The sequence below is a fragment of the Diabrotica undecimpunctata genome, chromosome 8 (assembly GCF_040954645.1).
Source record: "Diabrotica undecimpunctata isolate CICGRU chromosome 8, icDiaUnde3, whole genome shotgun sequence".
NCBI lineage: Eukaryota > Metazoa > Arthropoda > Insecta > Coleoptera > Chrysomelidae > Diabrotica > Diabrotica undecimpunctata.
In genome coordinates this window covers 33,010,754-33,029,968 of record NC_092810.1, presented here as the reverse complement: position 1 = coordinate 33,029,968, position 19,215 = coordinate 33,010,754, and the positions used below count along the sequence as shown (strand labels likewise).

The following is a 19,215-nucleotide window of genomic DNA, read 5'->3' as shown; positions in this document are numbered from 1 at the left end:
TCTAATTTTTGCCTCTTCGTAAATCTGCTCTCCTTTTAATCTCTTCGAATATTTTAATTTTCACAATTTCGGATGAAACTCTTTTTTCAAATTTCATTGCGCAACATTCGACTGTTTGACTAAAAATTTTACTTTAGCACTTCTAATGAGTTATTCCACAAAAATCATTTTCAAAAATTTGGAAAAGTGTAATTGTTATTCCTATTATTAAACCAAATAAAGATTAATTACAACCAGAATCATATCGTCGTATATCATTAGCATAACCTGGAAACTTATGGAAAAAATAGTCAACAAAAGATTAATGTGGAACCTAGAACATAATGATCAACTTACCATTGAACAAGCGGGCTTTAGACTAGACAGATCTACAAAAGCCAACATTATAGATCTAGAAAACGCTATTCACGAAGCTTTTAAAAATGATCAAAAATGTGTGGCAGTTTACTTTGACATACGACTTTTACGACTTGAACATACCCAGTTTTCTCATGAACATTTGTTTAAGAAAGAACAACGCCGAATTTGTGATGAGTGCGGTTCACCCCTTACGGTAAAACATAAATGCTAGTGGAAAAGTGCGAAAAGTCCAATCGTCACAGAATTAAATACCATTTACCAAACAATCTTAAAGACATTTTAAATTCAAAAAACAGTATATAGATAACCTAATTTTGTTTTTACCAAAACTTTTTACTTTTAACAAAGTGTAATTAACTGTTACCGTTCCGCTAATAGCCTTATTAGGTTGAAGCGGGTTTTTTTGTAAATAAAAAAAATAATGAGTTATTCTTCGTTGCTGTGGCAACGCAATATTTTCTATATTCACTGAACTGCTAGATAATCAATATATCCTCGTACATCAAACACTAGCAAACAGTATTTGTATAATCAAATTGCTTCTCTTAAAGCTTCAATACATTGTATAAAATCAGTTTCTTAACTATCAACATCAAAAGTTTCTATTTTCCAAAGCTTGTTTCCTACGAATCAATTTCTCAATTGGAGTTTTCTCTCTCTGACCTTGTAACTGAACAATTAACTTTGTTTTTCCACCTTGAATATAATTTGTTTTCGTGTTAGAAAAATACGAAAAGAGATAAACTTATTTATTTCAAATTACGAATACACAAATGCAAACATAAACAACGTGATACCGGTTAATGTAGTCTGTTGTTAAGGTAATACTATTGCGTGAGTTTTGAAATGACAACAAAAAGGATGAGTATTCGTTTGCATAACTTTAAATCGTCTTCTGAACTATCTTAAGCCTTTAAGTAATTCTAGGGTTGTGTAATGTCGACTTGTCAATTGCTTAACAGTTTTTACTCCTCTCTAATCTTCTCTTTGATCATATGTTTGTTTACAAAGATGTTAGCTTTATTTTTACAGTGTTCTAGAACAGTGTTTCCCAAAGTGGGGGTCGCGACCCCCTGGGGGGTCGCCATGAGGTACTAGGGGGGTCGCCGAACATTTCCAAAATAAGACAAAAGCACCACTTTGTTAGATCATATATTTTTATTTTAACAACGCCGTAAATAGAAATTAACAATTAATTATCAGACGAAATATAAAACTAAATATTAAAGTCCGTAAAAATAAAAGAGTAAAACAAAGTCAAATATTATAATCTTAATGAGAGCTATGCGCCTGTTTCTGTGAAACTAATCTTTCAAATCTAGGCTGTGTATTTGAGACACACACAATTATATCATTTTTAAGTACGAGACGATTTCTAACTCTTGTTTTAATGGCAGTCATAGACGAGAAACTTAACTCACACAAATATGATGTTACACATGGAATCAAACATTTTACAGCTTCACTCGCCAACTGGGGGTATTTCTGCATCTTTTCGGTCCAAAATTGGTCCGAGTTCTGGGAAAAAAATTGGAGCTTAAACATTCCATCACTTGATATTTCAATAAGTTTTTCTTTCATGTTTATTGGTATTTCAACATGCTGAAAGGAATCGGCTAAAAACGGATTTAGTATCCATCTGCAACTGTCGTAACTGTTTTGAATTTCTTCGGGGAAATAATCACAGAGCTGTTGTTTTAAATTGAGCAAAGTAACATGCATGTCAGCAAAAACTTGTTCAAAATTTGTAGCACTGTAATTGGATACATTTTCCATAATTTCCTGAAGGCACTGGAATGAATCGAGTTGTTTTTTGCCAAGTGAGGTAGACCATAAATCGATTTTTCTTAGAAACGCCTTAATTTTATCTGTGGCTGTAATTATATTAATGTCGCGACCTTGTAAATTACTGTTCAAAATATTTAATAAACTCGAAAATATCAGCAAGGAGACCTAGTTTCAGAAGCCAAATATGATCGGAAAATTGATTTTCATATGGGGACTTCTCATCTTTCAAATACATTAAAAGCTCTGCTCTTAAGTGAAATACTCTTTTTAAGACGTTGCCCCTTGAAAGCCACCTTACTTCGGTGTGATAGAGAAGATTTTCAAATAAAGCACCCATGTCTTCGCAAATTTGTCTAAAAATACGGGTCTGCAAATATTTTCCTTTTGGAATTTACAACTTTAATGATGGTTTTCATAACACAGTCCATTTCAGGAGGTAAAGCTTTGGACACAAGAGCTTCTCGATGTAAAAAACAATGTCTCGATTTGGCATTAGGCATTATTTCTTGTAATTTGACGACAAGACCAGATTTATGTCCTGTCATAGCTTTAGCGTCATCTGTGCATATAGCAATACATTTACCCCAGTCAATATCATATTTACTTGTACGTTTCACAAAAGTGTCGAGTAAACATTTTCCAGTGGTATGGGTCTCCAATGAAGAACAAAATAAAATATCTTCTTGAATGCCATTATTTGTATCATATCTTACAAACGTAATGAATTGGGCACAGTTAGATATATCTGTGGATTCGTCCATTTGAAGAGAGAAGTACGTGCATTTATTAAGATTTTCCATAACTTGCGCTTGAATATCTTCTGCCATATCACTAATTCTTCTTTGGATAGTATTATTTGACAGAGGTATTGTATTTAATTTTGCAGCCTCTTTCCCCACACATTTTCAGCAATTGTGTGCGGATTACTAGTTTTGGCAACACGATAAGCAACGTTATAACTTGCTAATAATGCTTTTTCATTAGTAGTGGTTGCCAAGGGAAAACTGTCTTGCTGTTTGTGAAGGACGTTCAGCTTTCTTTCAAAGAATTCTACGGGCTTGTCTTTTTTATCTGGATGTTTGCTATTTAAATGTCGAAGTAACTTTGATGGCTTCATGCTTTCTTTTGACAAGACTTGTCCACAAATATCACATTGTGGTTTATTGGAAATAATGGTAAAACCATATTTAAGATATTCATCAATGTAGAATCTGTTTTTCTTTTTATTGCTGCTACTGCCACTTTCAGACGTAGATGGTTCTGCACTTCTCTTTAAAAACGTATCCATATTTTATCGTAGACGTAAATACGTAAACGGGAATACGTAAGTCGTAAAATATTTACTCATTACTCAACACCGCGTTCGCCACCATAGGCTGTTTGGATTCGAACTGAGGTTTCGTTGCGCATCGCCGCTTATATAAAGCCAAAACGAGGCTACGAGAACGTTCCAGAGTGCCATCTAGTAGCGAGCGCTTTCGCGATTATCATGGAAGAGTTTTGCGATGTAGACACAAGCTAACATGTCGCGGTGTACAATGTGCAGTCGACTTCTTATTATTTATTTTTATTGTAAATGCTATTCTGGCAGAAGTACCTACTACTAATTACTAGTGGGACAGATCGCAATCATTAAAATACTTGTATTAAAATAAAATAATTGTTTTTGATTTAAACTTAAACAATAAAGTAAAATTAAATTTGAGAAACCATCAGATAATTCTAAATTCGGCACGCTATTTCTGTCAAATAATATTGAATAAATGAGTAGAGGGCAATTGGGGGTCGCGAACAAATTTTTTAGCAAAAAGGGGTCGCGGTTTAGATAAGTTTGGGAAACTCTGTTCTAGAAGATTAGTCGATGGATTTAAACTTTATTTTTTATTGAGAGGGACTAAGAAATCATTGTCCAGTGACTAGTCTTTTGTTTATAGGCATGTAATTTGTTTTATCTCGACTTCCGAACTTTGACAGTTGGTAGTGACCATATTGTTGAAGTTACCTCTGTCAAATAGACTATTATCTATTCAGTCCGTTTTGCCAAATCACTACTAACAATAAACAACTAAATATTGTCATGAGTTTGAAGCCAGCAAACCAGAAAGTAAACCCGAGAGCTATAGACTTACCACCTTTTATTTAGCTATATCTTTAACGTCCATTTTCCTCGAGATGACTCTGAACGACTTCCTCTCTTGTGTTTATCTTCTGTTCTAAATATTTTTGATCAATATTTTTGAATGTTGTGAGTTGCGATAAAATCAGTTATTTGTGATGAGTAATGCGCTTATCTTTTAAGGATACAGTTTCAGTTACAGTCATATAAACTCAAACAACAAATAACCATAGTTATTTTCAACCATTTTCAGAGAAAGTTATCCGAAAAATATAAAAAAAACCTCGTTCAACACGTCGGGTTCAATGCTCTGAGACAAATAACAATATGACTCTTATTAATCTAATATAACGAATCTATAAAAACACTGTTTTTGTAAAAATTCCTATCACGTTTCCTGTCAAAAATATCACAACATTGGCATCTTTAAACATACTAAAATAAGATAAAAAAAATGATAATTCGGGTGCACTGAAACAATAAACGAAATACTAATGCCAAGGCCGGAATCTGGTACATAATTTACACGATGTGGGCTTTACTCGTTAGTGGAATTCCGTGTTACATCCTGGTGTCAAAAACAATAATATTGATCATAAAATGGATGATGAAATAGTTGCTGTTTGTTTATACGGACTATATATCTGTGATTGAGGTGAGTAAGCACATAAGTCAAATTTTCTGAATTTTTTTTTTTTTTGATAAAAATGTGTAGGTGATTTGTAATACTATCATCGGCTCTAAGCACTTTAGTCTACTATGCATTTTTACAGCTGTTATTGCGAAGTGTGCATAATAACCATACTGAGAAAATACCGACTTGAGATTGTGAATAAACACTTAAGTCGACTTATGTGAAGAGAGCCAGTTGGAACTTGCTGTCTCTTGTCGTCCCGTCGGTGACTTATGTTACTAGGCGCTAATGAAACATTACATACAGAAAATAATTTAGCCTAAAACAGTTCAGATTGGTTTGAAATTGCGAATAACACATGTCCAGAAGTTTGTTGTTTAAAGTGTCTGTTTATGATGAGTTGATAGCAGATACATTCCTAAAAGCAATTCTGTTTTGATGACAAAATAATAATACTACAAGCAAAAGTAGTTTAGAGCGTAAAAATCACGTCAACAGCTGCAAAAACCACCGGACACAAGAAAGGCTAGAGAATTACGAAAAAAAAAGTAATTCGGGAAGTCATATATTTCAAAAAATGGTAAAATAATTCCAGAAAGACCATTTCAACCTCTGCCACTATGCCGAGCAAAGTGCAAAACAAAAATGAACGCTGAACACTGAAACTGAAACACTGAAAATCAGCTGAAAGAAATTTTTCCCGAATATTGGAGTTGGGCAGTTACGACAAGAGAGTAGCTTATATAGCCAGTATTTTCAAGATACATGACAAAAAATCGCAGAGGCCTCATACAGACGATCTAGACAAAGAAAAATTTCGCCTCAAAACCTACAAATATTTTTTATGAATAAATGGTAGCCATATTTCTGTTTGCCGTAAATGCTTTCTTGTGACTTTCAATGAAACAGACAATTTCATAAAAGTTATCGCTTTAATAAAAAGAGCATAACCTGCGGAAACAAAGACTGATTCTGCCCAATGAAAGAATATTCGACTAAACAAGTGGTCTGAAGAAAAATTAGAAGAACTCGGTAAGCATATTTTGAGTTTCCTGAGTTACGAAAGCCACTACTCACGCGCCCAAACAAATAAAAGGTTTCTACCATCACATTTGACCTTAGAAGCAATGTATTCCCTGTACAAGGAATCATGCCAAAACTTTGTGTCGTATCAATATTATAGATCTAAATTTCATAAATTGAATCTGTCGTTTAAAAAGCCTCAAACGGATATTTGCCATAAATGCGACAAGTTAAAGGGGCCATTGGTGTCTAGGGAAAAAGACGATCAAGGAAAACCTTTTCGCTGACATAACGTGCAATGGCTAAATTATAGAAAAGGGGATAATGGGAAAATGTTTTTCAAAAAATCCTTAAATGCAGAGAAGCCATTTAAGGAAATTTCTTTTATTAGACGAAATTGGTTGGGAAATTTAGTTCCCCCGTTGAAATATAAGGCGAATGTGCCAATAAATAAAGAAAAAAGAAGGATCTTCTTGATTTACTTCCCTTAATCCCTACAACTTTTCATGGGTTCTATGAAAATCTTTCATCGAGCGAAACAGCGGTGCTGGACTATTCAGGTATCGACGAAGATATTGATTAAATAGTTACTATGTTTAAGTGGTTCATTCTTTTTTTTAGGTTTACTTTTTTATCAAACTTCCTTTTTTATAACAAATAAAAAATACTTTGTTTAATAAATTATTTTCATAACCCTTTTCTGTAAGTGCAATAACACATAAGTCATGGACACGTTTGGGATCAAATGATATAAGTCACGAATTTCATTTTTGACATATTTTTTATTTCATGGGTGGTGGAAAATTTGGAGAATAGTCTATATTAGTATAAGACATTTACATAGATAATTATAAAAACAACAATTAAAACCAAATAAAGTAAGTAACACGTAATTTTGGGCTATAAAACGGATTTAGAGGTAACAGGTGAATATTAAATCGCTTCTACTGCAAAACTAGGCAAAATGACTTATGCTAGTAGGTCTGTATAAATTTATTTCCTTCAAGGGTTTTCCGAGTTTTGGAGTTAATATTATTTGAACTAATTTCCAAGCTAGAGGAAAATGTACTGTTCTTAATACAGCATTGTACAGTTGTGTAAGATAAAGTAGAACTTTTCTTCTTAGTTCCTTTAGGATTATTAAGGTAATTTGATCATACCCTGGGGACTTTTTGGGGTTTAATTTAGTGTGAATAATATTATTGACTCCGTTCAATTTAAATTTTTTAGAGGAGTTCAAGTTGATACGGAGATTCTAGATAAATTTGGATTTCATTATTTATATTAATACGTTTATCTAAAGGAAAAGGCTGGAAAATCGTTTTAACCCTTAACCACTGACATTCGGTATACCATACCGCGCCGAAAATATATTTTGTTATAAAACGTGGTTTATAAAAGATTACTATTATCGTTTTCATCGTTCTTGGCGTGTGCGTGTAAAAACACTTGCAATAAGTTGTTTCATCTGTCTTTCCTCGTCTAAGCTCGATTCGTTTACCTCCTCCAGTAGCGGAGCAAAATGTAGCATGTCAAACGAAATAATAGTTATAAAAGAAAATTATAAATTATTTTTTATTAAATTGCTAATAACGGAATATACGTATAAATTGCGAAGAAGTATTTTTCTAGCTTGCAGTACAATAGGACAGGATATAACGAAAAGTACATTTTAAAAGGATTTTGAAATATAACCAAAAAAGTGTTAATTATTTAACCCACTTTAATTGAAAAATGATACAGATTTTTTAAGTTTTAATCACTGTAGCGAATTCTGAACTGTTACAACGTACTGACCTTGATTAATTAGCTAATCAGTCAGCGTCTTCACTGGAACTGCCTTCATCATTGGAATCTTCCGCCAAATCGATGATAATCCTACTTTCATTTTCATCATATGTGACGATTTTTGCCCAGTCGTCCTCAGCTAATGCATCGCCCCAACCTTTTTTCACTGGTTCGTCTCCACGTCCATGTTCTCCAATATGACGATCATAGTATTGTTTAGAAATGCCCCAGACCAACTCAATCGGATTATATTGACAGTGATATGGAGGCAATCTCAAAACCTGATGCCCATGTTCTTGGAGTAGCTCGTCTATACCGTACCTGGTATTTTGTGGTTTATTCTGACGACAAAGACTCAATAGCTCTGTCTTGCCCGAATCGTCGTCAAAAATTATTTTTTTCGCTCGTAACCATTCTTGTAAGTCCGATTTTTTCCAACTGGCATTCGGTAACTTTTCTATTAAAGAGCTATAGTATGAGGCATTATCCATAATAATTAGAGATGGTTCCTCCAACATTGGTATCAGCTTTTCGGAGACCCACTTTTTAAAATACTCTTTCTCCATAGAATCATGATAGTCTGCACTCTTCGATTTCGTAGAAAACAGTAATCCAGCATCTTTAACAAATCCTTGCCTACTTCCGGCATGTAAAACAACAAAGCGTTTACCTGTATTTTCGTGCCTTTTCTGATGCTTTTCACATAAGTCATCTTGCTAAGTACGTTTATATGCCCCTTTTAGGAATATCCATGTTTCATCTAAAAAAACGAACTGAAGTGGGCTTGGACTTAAAAAATTTCTCATATAATGCCTCAAAAAATACAGTCGTTTGGAGACAATACTCACAAAACCCACAATTTTTCATAAGACGCCACAAACTTGTATCAGAACCGTCATAGAGATGCTTGTTTCTTAATTGTGTATTTAGAACTTTAATTGTAACGTGCTCTCCTTTTGCTTTCATGCCATACACTACATTTCTAATCTCTCCTTTTATAGTATCGCTGACATCATTAGTTTTTTTTTTGTACATTACGTGACTTTCCTGGTGTAGTAAGAGCTGCCCCTGTCTTGTATTCACTCTTTATTCTTGTCACTGTGCGAAGACTGATTTTCAAAGCGTCCGCTACTCGTTCATGTACCGATGATAACGAAAGCAAAGGTCCGTTGTTTTCTTTTTCTTTTTTAAAATACTCCAATAAATGAACTACACATTGTCGCATTTCTCCTGTTATCGTTTTTCCCGGCATTTTTTTTATTAAATAGAACAATTAGTTATTCACAACAAAAAATAATAAGTAAAACTGTTCGGAACAAATTCCAACAATGACTGACTAAAATCGACTAAAACAACATAAAATATCAATGGTAATTGCTACAATTATAAACCTATTAGCCAGCTCATTCAAGAACAATGCCACAAGTCATTATTGCAATGGGTATCGGAAGAGAGAGAGTTAATTTATAACAAACTGGAATTTTTAAGGTGTCGAGGGTAATATTTTATGTAATGGAATTCCACACAGTAAGAGCTCAAACTATTAATTAATTAAAAACTGTTTACTTATAAAAACTATTTCATCAGCTACTTCAAACCTGCACAGATCAGGGTAACATGTTAAAAAAAAATCGGTTGCCTTTAAAGTCGGTTTTACGGGCGAAGATTTTACGTGACAACGTCTTTGTCTCGGTAGAATATTTATTGATATGAATATTATTAAATTGCACAATAGGAACAAGGAATTGAATGAAAATAAGAATTGCACAAATTTTAACTATAGAAATATATTTTGTTTACTAAAACATTGTACATGTAAACTTAAACTTAACTAATTTCTATTTGAGTGATTTTGTTGAGGATAGGACGATGATAGGAGAAATATGAAATGAAAGGAAGTGTTTCTGCTGTAATGTGTCTTGAACGCCAAGAACGCTCGAGAAAGACAGAGACACAAGCACGCACCGATTCAACGCGCCTAATTCTCTAGTGCTGCGCGCGCAGCGGACCGATCATGTTTGAGTGGGAGAGAGACGCAAGGCATTCGCCGGTCCGGCGGGCCTCTCTCTCGTTCGGTGACTCATCGTAACAGACGTGAGCGGGCGTTACACTTTTTCATGAATGACTCCGAGCCACAACCTAATTTAAGACGTTGTCACGTCAAAAAAACACGTCACTGCCAGCTATCTGTATTCGTAAAGAGGCCGAACTTATCACCGACATCGTATCGGCCAAACGCATCGGTGTTATTGCTACAATACTGAGAGACGTGAGTGGTCTCTTTATTCCCTTCTCATCCCACTTTACCATGACGAACGTGACTCGTACAATTGAATTACGCATCTGTGTATCAGAGAGAGACGAATATTAAAAATTCCGTAGTAGCTTATTTCAGGCACATGCCAAGAACGATGAAAACGACTATAGAAAACCATATGTGTACCTTCAAGTGGTGGTATTCTTTCGCTATTAGTATGGCAGCAAGTTCATCAAGTTGTTCTAAATTTACTCGCAATTCTGTAACACCTTCAGGTTATGATTTTGAGGCTGTTTTAGCTCAGTGCACTGACGAAGTACCTAGCGATTTAGAAAATTTTAGTGATAGTGATATTGACGATGTAAGCAAAGAAGTAGGCATTGAAAGTCAACACGACACCGGAAGTGAGCAATCGGAAGTTTCCGAAGATGAATATGATTCAAATGCTACTGATAAGTCATATTTTTACGGCAAAAATCGTTTTAAGTGGTCTACCACAGAACCCTCAAAAAATGTAAAAACTCCGTTAGATAATCTTGTAACAACACTACCAGCTCTTCGGTCCAAAGATGTAAGAAACGAGACTTCATCATGTTTTTTTAATTTTCTTATTTACGAGGATATAATACAAGAAATACTTAAATCAGCAAATAATAAATTACGTGCAATTCGTGAAAACTAGAAAATTGAATAGACCAGAACTAAATGAAATTGATGAAATAAAACTGAAAGCCTTTTTGGGATTGCTTTTATACACGTCAGCTTTCAAATCCAACGACGAAGATATAAACTCTATATTTGCTACAGATGTTATGTCAAAAGAAATGTTTGCAATATTTCTAAAATGTTTATGTTTTGATAATCCTCTGGATAGAGAAGAAAGAAGAAAGATAGATCCAACAGCAGCCATTAGTAACATATTTAATATATTTATATCAAATTGTCAAAAACTGTATTCCGTAGGCACATGTGTTTGTATTGATAAAATGTTGGACAGCTTTAGGGGAAGGTGTAGGTTCAAAATGTATGTGCCTAATAAGCCTGTGAAATGGCATTATAATAATGTGGCTGACTACTGCACGAACGAGTTACTTATACAATGCCTACATATATGGAGCCAAGGACACTGACGGAACAGGGTTATCTAAGGAAGAAAAGAAGATAAATAAACCAACTCAATCTGTTTTTCGGCTTGCTAAAACTATTTATGGAACCAACCGTAATATTACGGCCGATAAATAATTGGTTTAGTTCTATAGAATTAGTACAGCAGTAGGTTAACCTATGTGGAAACCCTTAAGAAAAATAAACGGGAAATCCCTCTGGAATTCCAGCCACACCAACGCAGGGAAAGAAATTCGACTTCTACGGATTTACGAAAAGTTTAACCCTAATTTCCCATGTGCCAAAAAAATCGAAGGCTGTTTTACTTATTTCTTCGATGCACCATTTAATAAGCACGGATCAGATTACTGGAAAACCAGAGATTATAGCTCATTATAATCTTACGAAAGGAGGTGTCGATACGTTAAATGCCAAGTGTGCCAAATATGCTGTTAAATGTTCTCGCCGATGGCCACTTACTGTTTTTTACCGCATGTAGCTGCTGTTAATTCACATGTTGTGTACCAATCACTACAGGAAAAAAAACGGAGAGGTGAAACTACACAAAGGAGTTGGCGAAGCAATTAGTTTTACCACATCTTCAGGGAAGACTCGAAAATCCCAGAATCCCGAAAGAATTTATATGTTGTATTGAACGAATACTAGGACAAAAACGCCAAAAAGAAGCAGATTTTGAAGAAAGACTTGAGAAAAAGAAGACGTGTTACTTATGTCCAAGTGCATTAAATCGAAAAACCTTTTATGTGTAAGTTTCTTGTGGAAAACCAGTGTGCTTACAGTGTACAAAGAAAGTTTGCGGTTCTATTTGGACGCAGGGTGGCTTGTGATTGCAATATTTCTTTGTATGACTGTATCTTTGCACCTAGTGCATTGTCTGTCGCATATATGGTTTTGTTGTTTACTGCTGGTTTAAGATCAATATAAAACATGGGCAGTGGATTTTTAGTTCTGTAATATTTGATATTCCAAACGTTCTCTGCACAGCGTCCATGTTTTTCTAAAGCTTCTTTTATGTTATTTACGTGAACTGACTGGTGCATATTTTTCAGTACTACTCGCAAGCTATGTTCTTCTTTCAGCATACGTATGAAATTATGTTTTTTTGTCTGTTAGGGCTTTAGTGATTATCCTATTATTTTTCTATGCTTCTGGTTGGACTTTGACTTGGTCGAAGCTAAGAAACTTTATTTCGTAGCTATCTTTGGCTATTTCATCCAGCAATTCTATTAAAGGAGAGATATTCTTAACTCCACTAATAAATATTAGAGGTAGTTTGGCGGTTTTACGTTTTTCAGTAACATCTGCTTGTGAATTACTGTCATTTTCGCTCTCTAAATAATTATCTAGACTTTAAAATCTGATCCAGACCCAGAATGTTGACATGAAAAAACGCCTGAGCTACATATATTCAGGTATCACTATTTTTTATGATAATATGATACTAAGCTTACATAGCTATTTAACAGCCTCATAATAACCTTAATCCATTTTATGACCACACCGTGAATGTATAATTAACGAAAAGTAATTTAAAAGTCCAAAACGCGAAAAATATGCAGTGTGCACTGCTTATTATGTTTTTATCTTTATTAGTATTTAAAATATATTTTTGGAATTGTTATCTAAACTATCATAAATGAATATCAGAGGTGATTCATAGGAAAGGTTGGGTTTCGCATATTTTTAACAAAATAGCAAGATATGTAATAATATAGATATTTTCATATACGAAAAGCATATTGACTTATCTAAAATTTGTATAAATACGTGCCTAATTAATGTAAATATTAGATATTTTATATTTTTTAACTTATAACAGGGATCTTGTCTAACCGACAATCGACAATACGAGAGTCTCGTCTAAACGAAGGTCTGACTGATAATAGATCGCAGTGTTGGGACTGCTGTACCAAGGAAAAGATGTCAGATATTTTTCGACTTTCGGAATTCTAAGATATAATGGTGAAACCGTTGCCATTTTTGACTAGAAAGGGTACGCCCTTAGAGGCGTTCAGGTATAATCTCACAGATGATTACTATTTCGAATAATTGCATCAATCAAACATTGCTCTCGTTCTGAGCAAGATTACTATCGCAACAAGTAAATCATTAGAGTACAATTAACCCAACTCACGACAGTCTATAACCATCTCATGTTCTCGTCTATTGGTGAACAATCAAACGTTTGCCACATCTTGCTCAGCAATTTTAAGAAATTCTCGCACCCAAAAATCAAAAAGCGGCGTCGCTATGAACGGATTACTGTCCCAAGCGAGTGATCCCTGCGATAACTATTCTGACACCTCTTGCTGAAAACTCTTCTAATCAAAAGAATCGAGAGGCCGTGCTTTCGAATGCTTTGCATACTGAACATCAGTATGCAGCTATCTTTTTATCTACACGAGGATTCTCTCCTTACTAAGCTAGTCTTAGAACACTTACGTTATTCTTTGGTAGATGCTCCAGTCAAACTTCCCTTCTGACCAAATCGAATTTGGATGGAAATAAGTTGCCGCTCGAATCAAAGCAAATCGGAACCGTGAATCCGAAGAAGAGCACTAGTCTTACCGAATATGTAAAAAAACGATGAAATCGTTGTACAAATGTGCGACGAGTTGCTACACAAAACTAAAAAGCTAATGTAAACTCTCAACGGTGCGGAGTAAGTAGCAGAATTGAACAGGCAAGAGGAAAATTACATGAATATGAGAACTCCCTACCAGGAGTCTTAATTTAACGGTACGGTACCGTTTTGTGAAATGCTATGTTTACACAGAACTACTGTATGGGATAGACACTTGGACACATCTGGACGCCCACTTACTTTTAAAAAGAGTAATGGTGCGGTGATACAAATACATTACATTATTGCTTATAACATGTTTTACGAAACCAAATTTCATAAAATTGTACGAACTAACTAAGAAATAAGTTTTTTAGTTAGTTTTACAAACAAAAAACTTTTAGGTCAGGGAACTAATTATCCCAAACGACTCTGGAATTACTTTTTACTAACGACACCGTTGAATAAGATGAGACATAATTTATTATATTTGATTCTTCTTCTTCTTCAAGTGTCCTGTCCGTTGCTAACGTTGGCTATTAACATGGCAATTCTGATCTTGTTTGCGGCGCTTCTGAATAGTTCGACCGATGTGAGCCCGAACCACTTCCTCAGATTTTGGAGCCACGAGTGTCTTCTCCTGCCTGGCCCTCGCTTACTGTCTATTTTTCCCTGGACAATCAATTGCAGTAGACGGTACTTATCGTGTCTCAATATGTGGCCTAGATATTCAAGCTTTCTTTGTTTAATTGTATTCACGATTTCTTTCTCCTTTCCGATTCTTTGGATTACCTATATGTTGGTGACATGTTCGGTCCAGGATATACGAAGAATGCGTCTGTACACCCACATTTCGAATGCTTCTAGTTTTCTCGTGAGCGTCTCCGTCAGCGTCCAGGCCTCCACACCATACAGTAAGATCGGAAAAATGTAGCATTTAACTAGACGTAGTTTTAGGGGAAGAGACAAATCCCTGCTTATGAGGAGCTTTTTCATATTGCTAAATGCTGCTCTAGCTCGTTCTATTCTCGCCTTAATTTCTGTGGCCTGTTCCCATTTTGCATTTACGTTGGTGCCAAGGTACACATAAGATTCTACATGGTCAATTAGTATGTTACTTATCCGTAACTGTCGAGCAGGCTGTTGCTTCCTGCTTATCAGCATCCACTTTGTCTTCTTGAAGTTGAGGCTTAGGCCGTATTCCTCACTAACTGAATAAACTCTTTCCATTACCTGCTGTAATTCGTCTATGGTACTGGCAAGGATCACCGTGTCGTCGGCATATCTTATATTGTTCGTTAACTCGCCGTTTATTTTTATGCCCTCATTTGCATTTTCCATACATTTATTAAATATTTCTTCGGAATAAATATTGAATAGGAGTGGGGATAATATACAACCCTGACGGACACCTCTTTTGATCTGCACACTTTTAGTGAGTTCGTTGCCAATTTTTGCTCTTGCTGTTTGACCCCAGTATAGGTTTGCCACAATTCGAATGTCCTTGTCGTCAATACCTGTCTTTCGCAGAATATCTATCAATTGTTCATGATTGACATTGTCAAATGCTTTTCTAAAATCCACAAAGCACAAATACACGCCCTTATCAACGTCTCTACACCGCTGTATAAGCACCTGGAGAGCGAAAATTGCTTCTCTAGTTCCAAGTGCTTTCCGAAAGCCAAACTACGATCTATCAATATTTGACTCACATTTATCATATATTCTTCTATGAATGATCTTAGTGAACGCTTTAGTGACATGATTAATCAAGCTTATAAGCCGGTAGTCATCACAGATCTGGGCATTTGGTTTCTTCGGGATTATAATAAATGTTGACTGCAGCCAGTTCTCCGGGATTTTACCGCTATTATATATGTTGTTAAAAAGTTCAACTAGATTATCAAGGAACTGTTTGTCTGATTTACATAGGATCTTTAATATTTCGCAGGGTACATTGTCCGGACCTGCTGACTTATTGTTTTTTAGTGCTGCAATGGCATCTTCTATCTCCGATTTAACGATTGAAGGTCCTGTTTCTCCTTCTCCATATAGGTGATCATCAGTCCTGTCAGATGCAAATAATTTTTCTATGTATGATTTCCATGTTTCTAAGATCGTTGATGGCTCCGAGATAAGATTTCCATCGCCATCTTTTATGTTGTTGGGTGACTTATTGAATTTCCTCTTGTTTGTCATTGATTTTATTTTTTTGTGCATATTGTAACTGTCGTATTTTCGTTCGTATTGTTCTATTTCCCTGCATTCGTTGGAAAACCATTTTTCTTTGGCTTCTCGAATTTTCGTTCTTATGATTTTGTGGATCTGCTGGTATTTTTCTTCATTTTTATTCTTGAATTTACGTCTTTCATCCATCATATCCATTATCTCATCAGACATCCATTCTTTCTTCTTCCGTCTGTCACGCTTTAATAGAGTCGCGCATGTTGTTTGGATTGCTTCCCTCGATTTATCCCATCTCTCTATTATGTCCGACGTGTTCTCGTTAATGTCGTTTATTTTCTTTCCTAGTTGTTCTCGTACTTTTATTTCGGTTTTTGGGTTAGTGAGTTTCTTAATATCAATTGTGTTTAAATTAGATCTTTTCTCGAGCCGTTTTACTCTCATGACCATTCTGCATACCAACAGATTGTGGTCCGTAGGAACATCGGCACCTGGGTACGTTTTTGATGATTTTATCATGTTTTTATATCTTGTTGGTACTGCAATATAATCTATCTGATTCCTTATGATGTTGTCAGGTGAGTCAGCGGGGATTTCCATGTGTAAAGTCGGCGTTTGGGGAGCTTGAAGAGTGTATTACTTAATAACAGGTTATATTCCTGGCAGAAGCATATAAGTCTATCACCTCTATCGTTTCTCTCTCCTAGGCTGAAGTTACCCACGATCTCATTCACCTTGCCTCTGCCAACCTTTGCGTTAAAATCTCCCATCACTGTTGTTACTTCATGTTTTTTTGTCATTTTCATCAGGCTTCCCAGTTGTTCATAGAATTCTTCGCTGGTTGCCTCATCTTTATCTGCCGTTGGCGCGTATACCTGTAATATGTTAATATTCACCGGTGTTGCTTGAATTTGTAAAAGCATTATTCTATCTGAATGGGGAGTGAAAGATTTTACTGCCGAATTAATACGTGGGGCAACTATTATTGCGGTGCCGTTTCTGTGATGTGTTGTGTCGTTTCCAGCATAGTAAACTTTATATCCAAGTATATCGCATTGTCCAGAGTTTTGCCAGTGTGTTTCACTAATTCCCAATATATCAATTTTTAATCTTTTCATCTCTTTTACAATGTTATGAGTTTTGCCGATCTCGTACATACTTCGTACATTCCAAGTTCCAATCCTTAGGTGTTGAGGACTTGCTTCCCTTTTTAGGCCGTAGGGATTTCGCTGGCTGACGACCAGGGAGGCCCTACTATTTGTTTGTGTGCATCCTCCCCTGCCGGGTCTTGGGATCCGATCACCATGATCAGTAATGTTTTTGTTATCGTAGTGTATTGCCATGATAACTATTCTAGGAAATTCTTATGGGGTGGTTTTCCGTTGCCTTCCCCATCGCAGTACCACAACCATTCAAACTGCTCCAGTCATGCTTGTGGTCCAGTTTTAAGCCGATCCAGAATCATTTCCTTTGCGCCTTGAGCTGGTACTGATGATCGCTGCTGCCCTTCATCAGGGTATCACTCGGTAATCACTCGGTGAAATTTTCGCCATATCTGGCTACCCTCACTTAGTTTAGCCTGCAGACCAATGCAGTTGCCCGGGGTGTGGCACATGGACCCATAAGTGAGAGTTAGGTGCCTTATGAGGACCAGTTATCTAGAACCATCTCCCGTCTATGACGCTCGATGTGGTCGTTCCGATAAAAGGTACTACCTCTATAACACAACCCTACACCCCATATATTATATATATGGGGTGTAGGGTACCCCTATATTTGATTCCCATTCATAATTATCTTCTACGTTACCCAACTTGACTTCGCTTTTGTTGTACGATGTAGTGTCAATAAATTTTAATATAATAACCATTATTTACGAACCACTGGTATAAGCATGTTTATATGAAGTTCATTTCTTTTTCCAGATATCTTTGGACCGGTGTATACACTCCAGTGACATCGCGATGCGACTTCAAGCCTTCAGCGGAACCGAACTCGAAAATAATCAAAGTTTAGCAGAATACCACGGTTTCTTCTACCTCACCAAGTTAGCGGCTATCAATTCTTTGGCCTCGAGGCATCCGGGATCTATGGAATACGCCTTTAAACTAAGGAGGAAAAAGTTCTCTATAGACGTTCTCCATTTACCTCCTGGTAAGTAAACTCTTTGCTTGTATATCTATTATTTATATTAGAGTTTGTAAGGGGCTGTCATTTTACACTCGATATTGGTGAGTTGTTGCCATGTACACTGTTAAGGAATGTAATTATTAAGGCAAGAAGATAAAGAACAATTAAAGCGAAGGATGAATGGTACTGTTGGATGTTTATAATCAAACATTATTTGAAGAGCATAATTCAAAGACAGCAGTGTAATTTCGGAAACGAACATTAATATGTCAGATTTAAACTGCTAGATTAAACATTAGTCGATAAATCCGGCATGAATGACCTTAATGGTGATATTAACAATCTGATTGCGGCAATCGAATGGACAAAGACATTTTGAATAAGTGGAAACAGAAGAATGCAATTTTTCTCTATTTCTCTGTTGTTTATTTCACAATAAAACTGAATTTACTGTTAATATCAATGCTAGATTTTACTCGTGAAAACTTTTTTAAAATATTTTAGATAAAATAATTTGAAATTATATTTTATAATTAATAATTTTTATAATTTGTTTTTCCATTCACAATTTTAAAAATAATGAAAAAGGGTGATTGTTGAACTTGATTTAATTTTATAGTTAAAGGGCTGTATTAACATCTTTGTTTTGGTTTTCAGATATTCAAGAAAATAACGACACCAAAAGGCATAATATTCCACAATTAGGATGTGCCACTGGCGGCATGAGAAATTTAGATTTTTAAATTAAATCCGTACCTTGAATCAAGTTGATGTAATTTATTTATTGAAAAGTATTATATTTTGAAAGATTTGACAAATACAAGTGTTTTTATATATAAGTGTTTGTTTTTTTTTTTAATAGTTATATAACTCAATCAAATCAAACTGGAAGAAAAAACAACTGAGACCTCTTTTTGTTCTTTGTAGCAGTTGTTGGGAACTCTATTGCTAGCAGTTTTCTTAAGCTAGCAAAAATGGCTCTACTACTTGAAGAAATTTAAAATGAGCGTCCTCAGTTCAAGCGGCGCTGTGTCGTCTACTGCGCAAATTGCTCGATGTAAAGTAGATGACTCAGCCTGCACCTGAAAATAAGTTCTTCAATTAGCAACCTGTTTATCCAGTTGCTCATCTATTTTCATAAGTCCTCTTCCACCTTGATATCGCGGTAATGTTGTTCTCCCTACTGTACTGCGTAGATGGTGTTTTTGCGAATTTGTCTATCTATCTATATAAGGATTTTTACAGCT

General features: G+C 35.4%; 1 protein-coding gene across 1 annotated transcript in view; it reads left to right on the top strand.

Annotated features, from left to right (window-relative positions):
- LOC140447407 (elongator complex protein 4-like) overlaps nt 1-18,807 on the top strand; it is a 62,020-nt gene extending 43,213 nt beyond the window's left edge. Inside the window, exons 6-7 of the mRNA XM_072540042.1 lie at nt 17,764-17,992; nt 18,626-18,807. Coding sequence (XP_072396143.1) covers nt 17,764-17,992; nt 18,626-18,711 — 315 coding nt within the window. The 3' untranslated portion in view covers nt 18,712-18,807. The remainder of the gene's footprint in view (nt 1-17,763; nt 17,993-18,625) is intronic.
- Nucleotides 18,808-19,215: the final 408 nt, after the last annotated feature.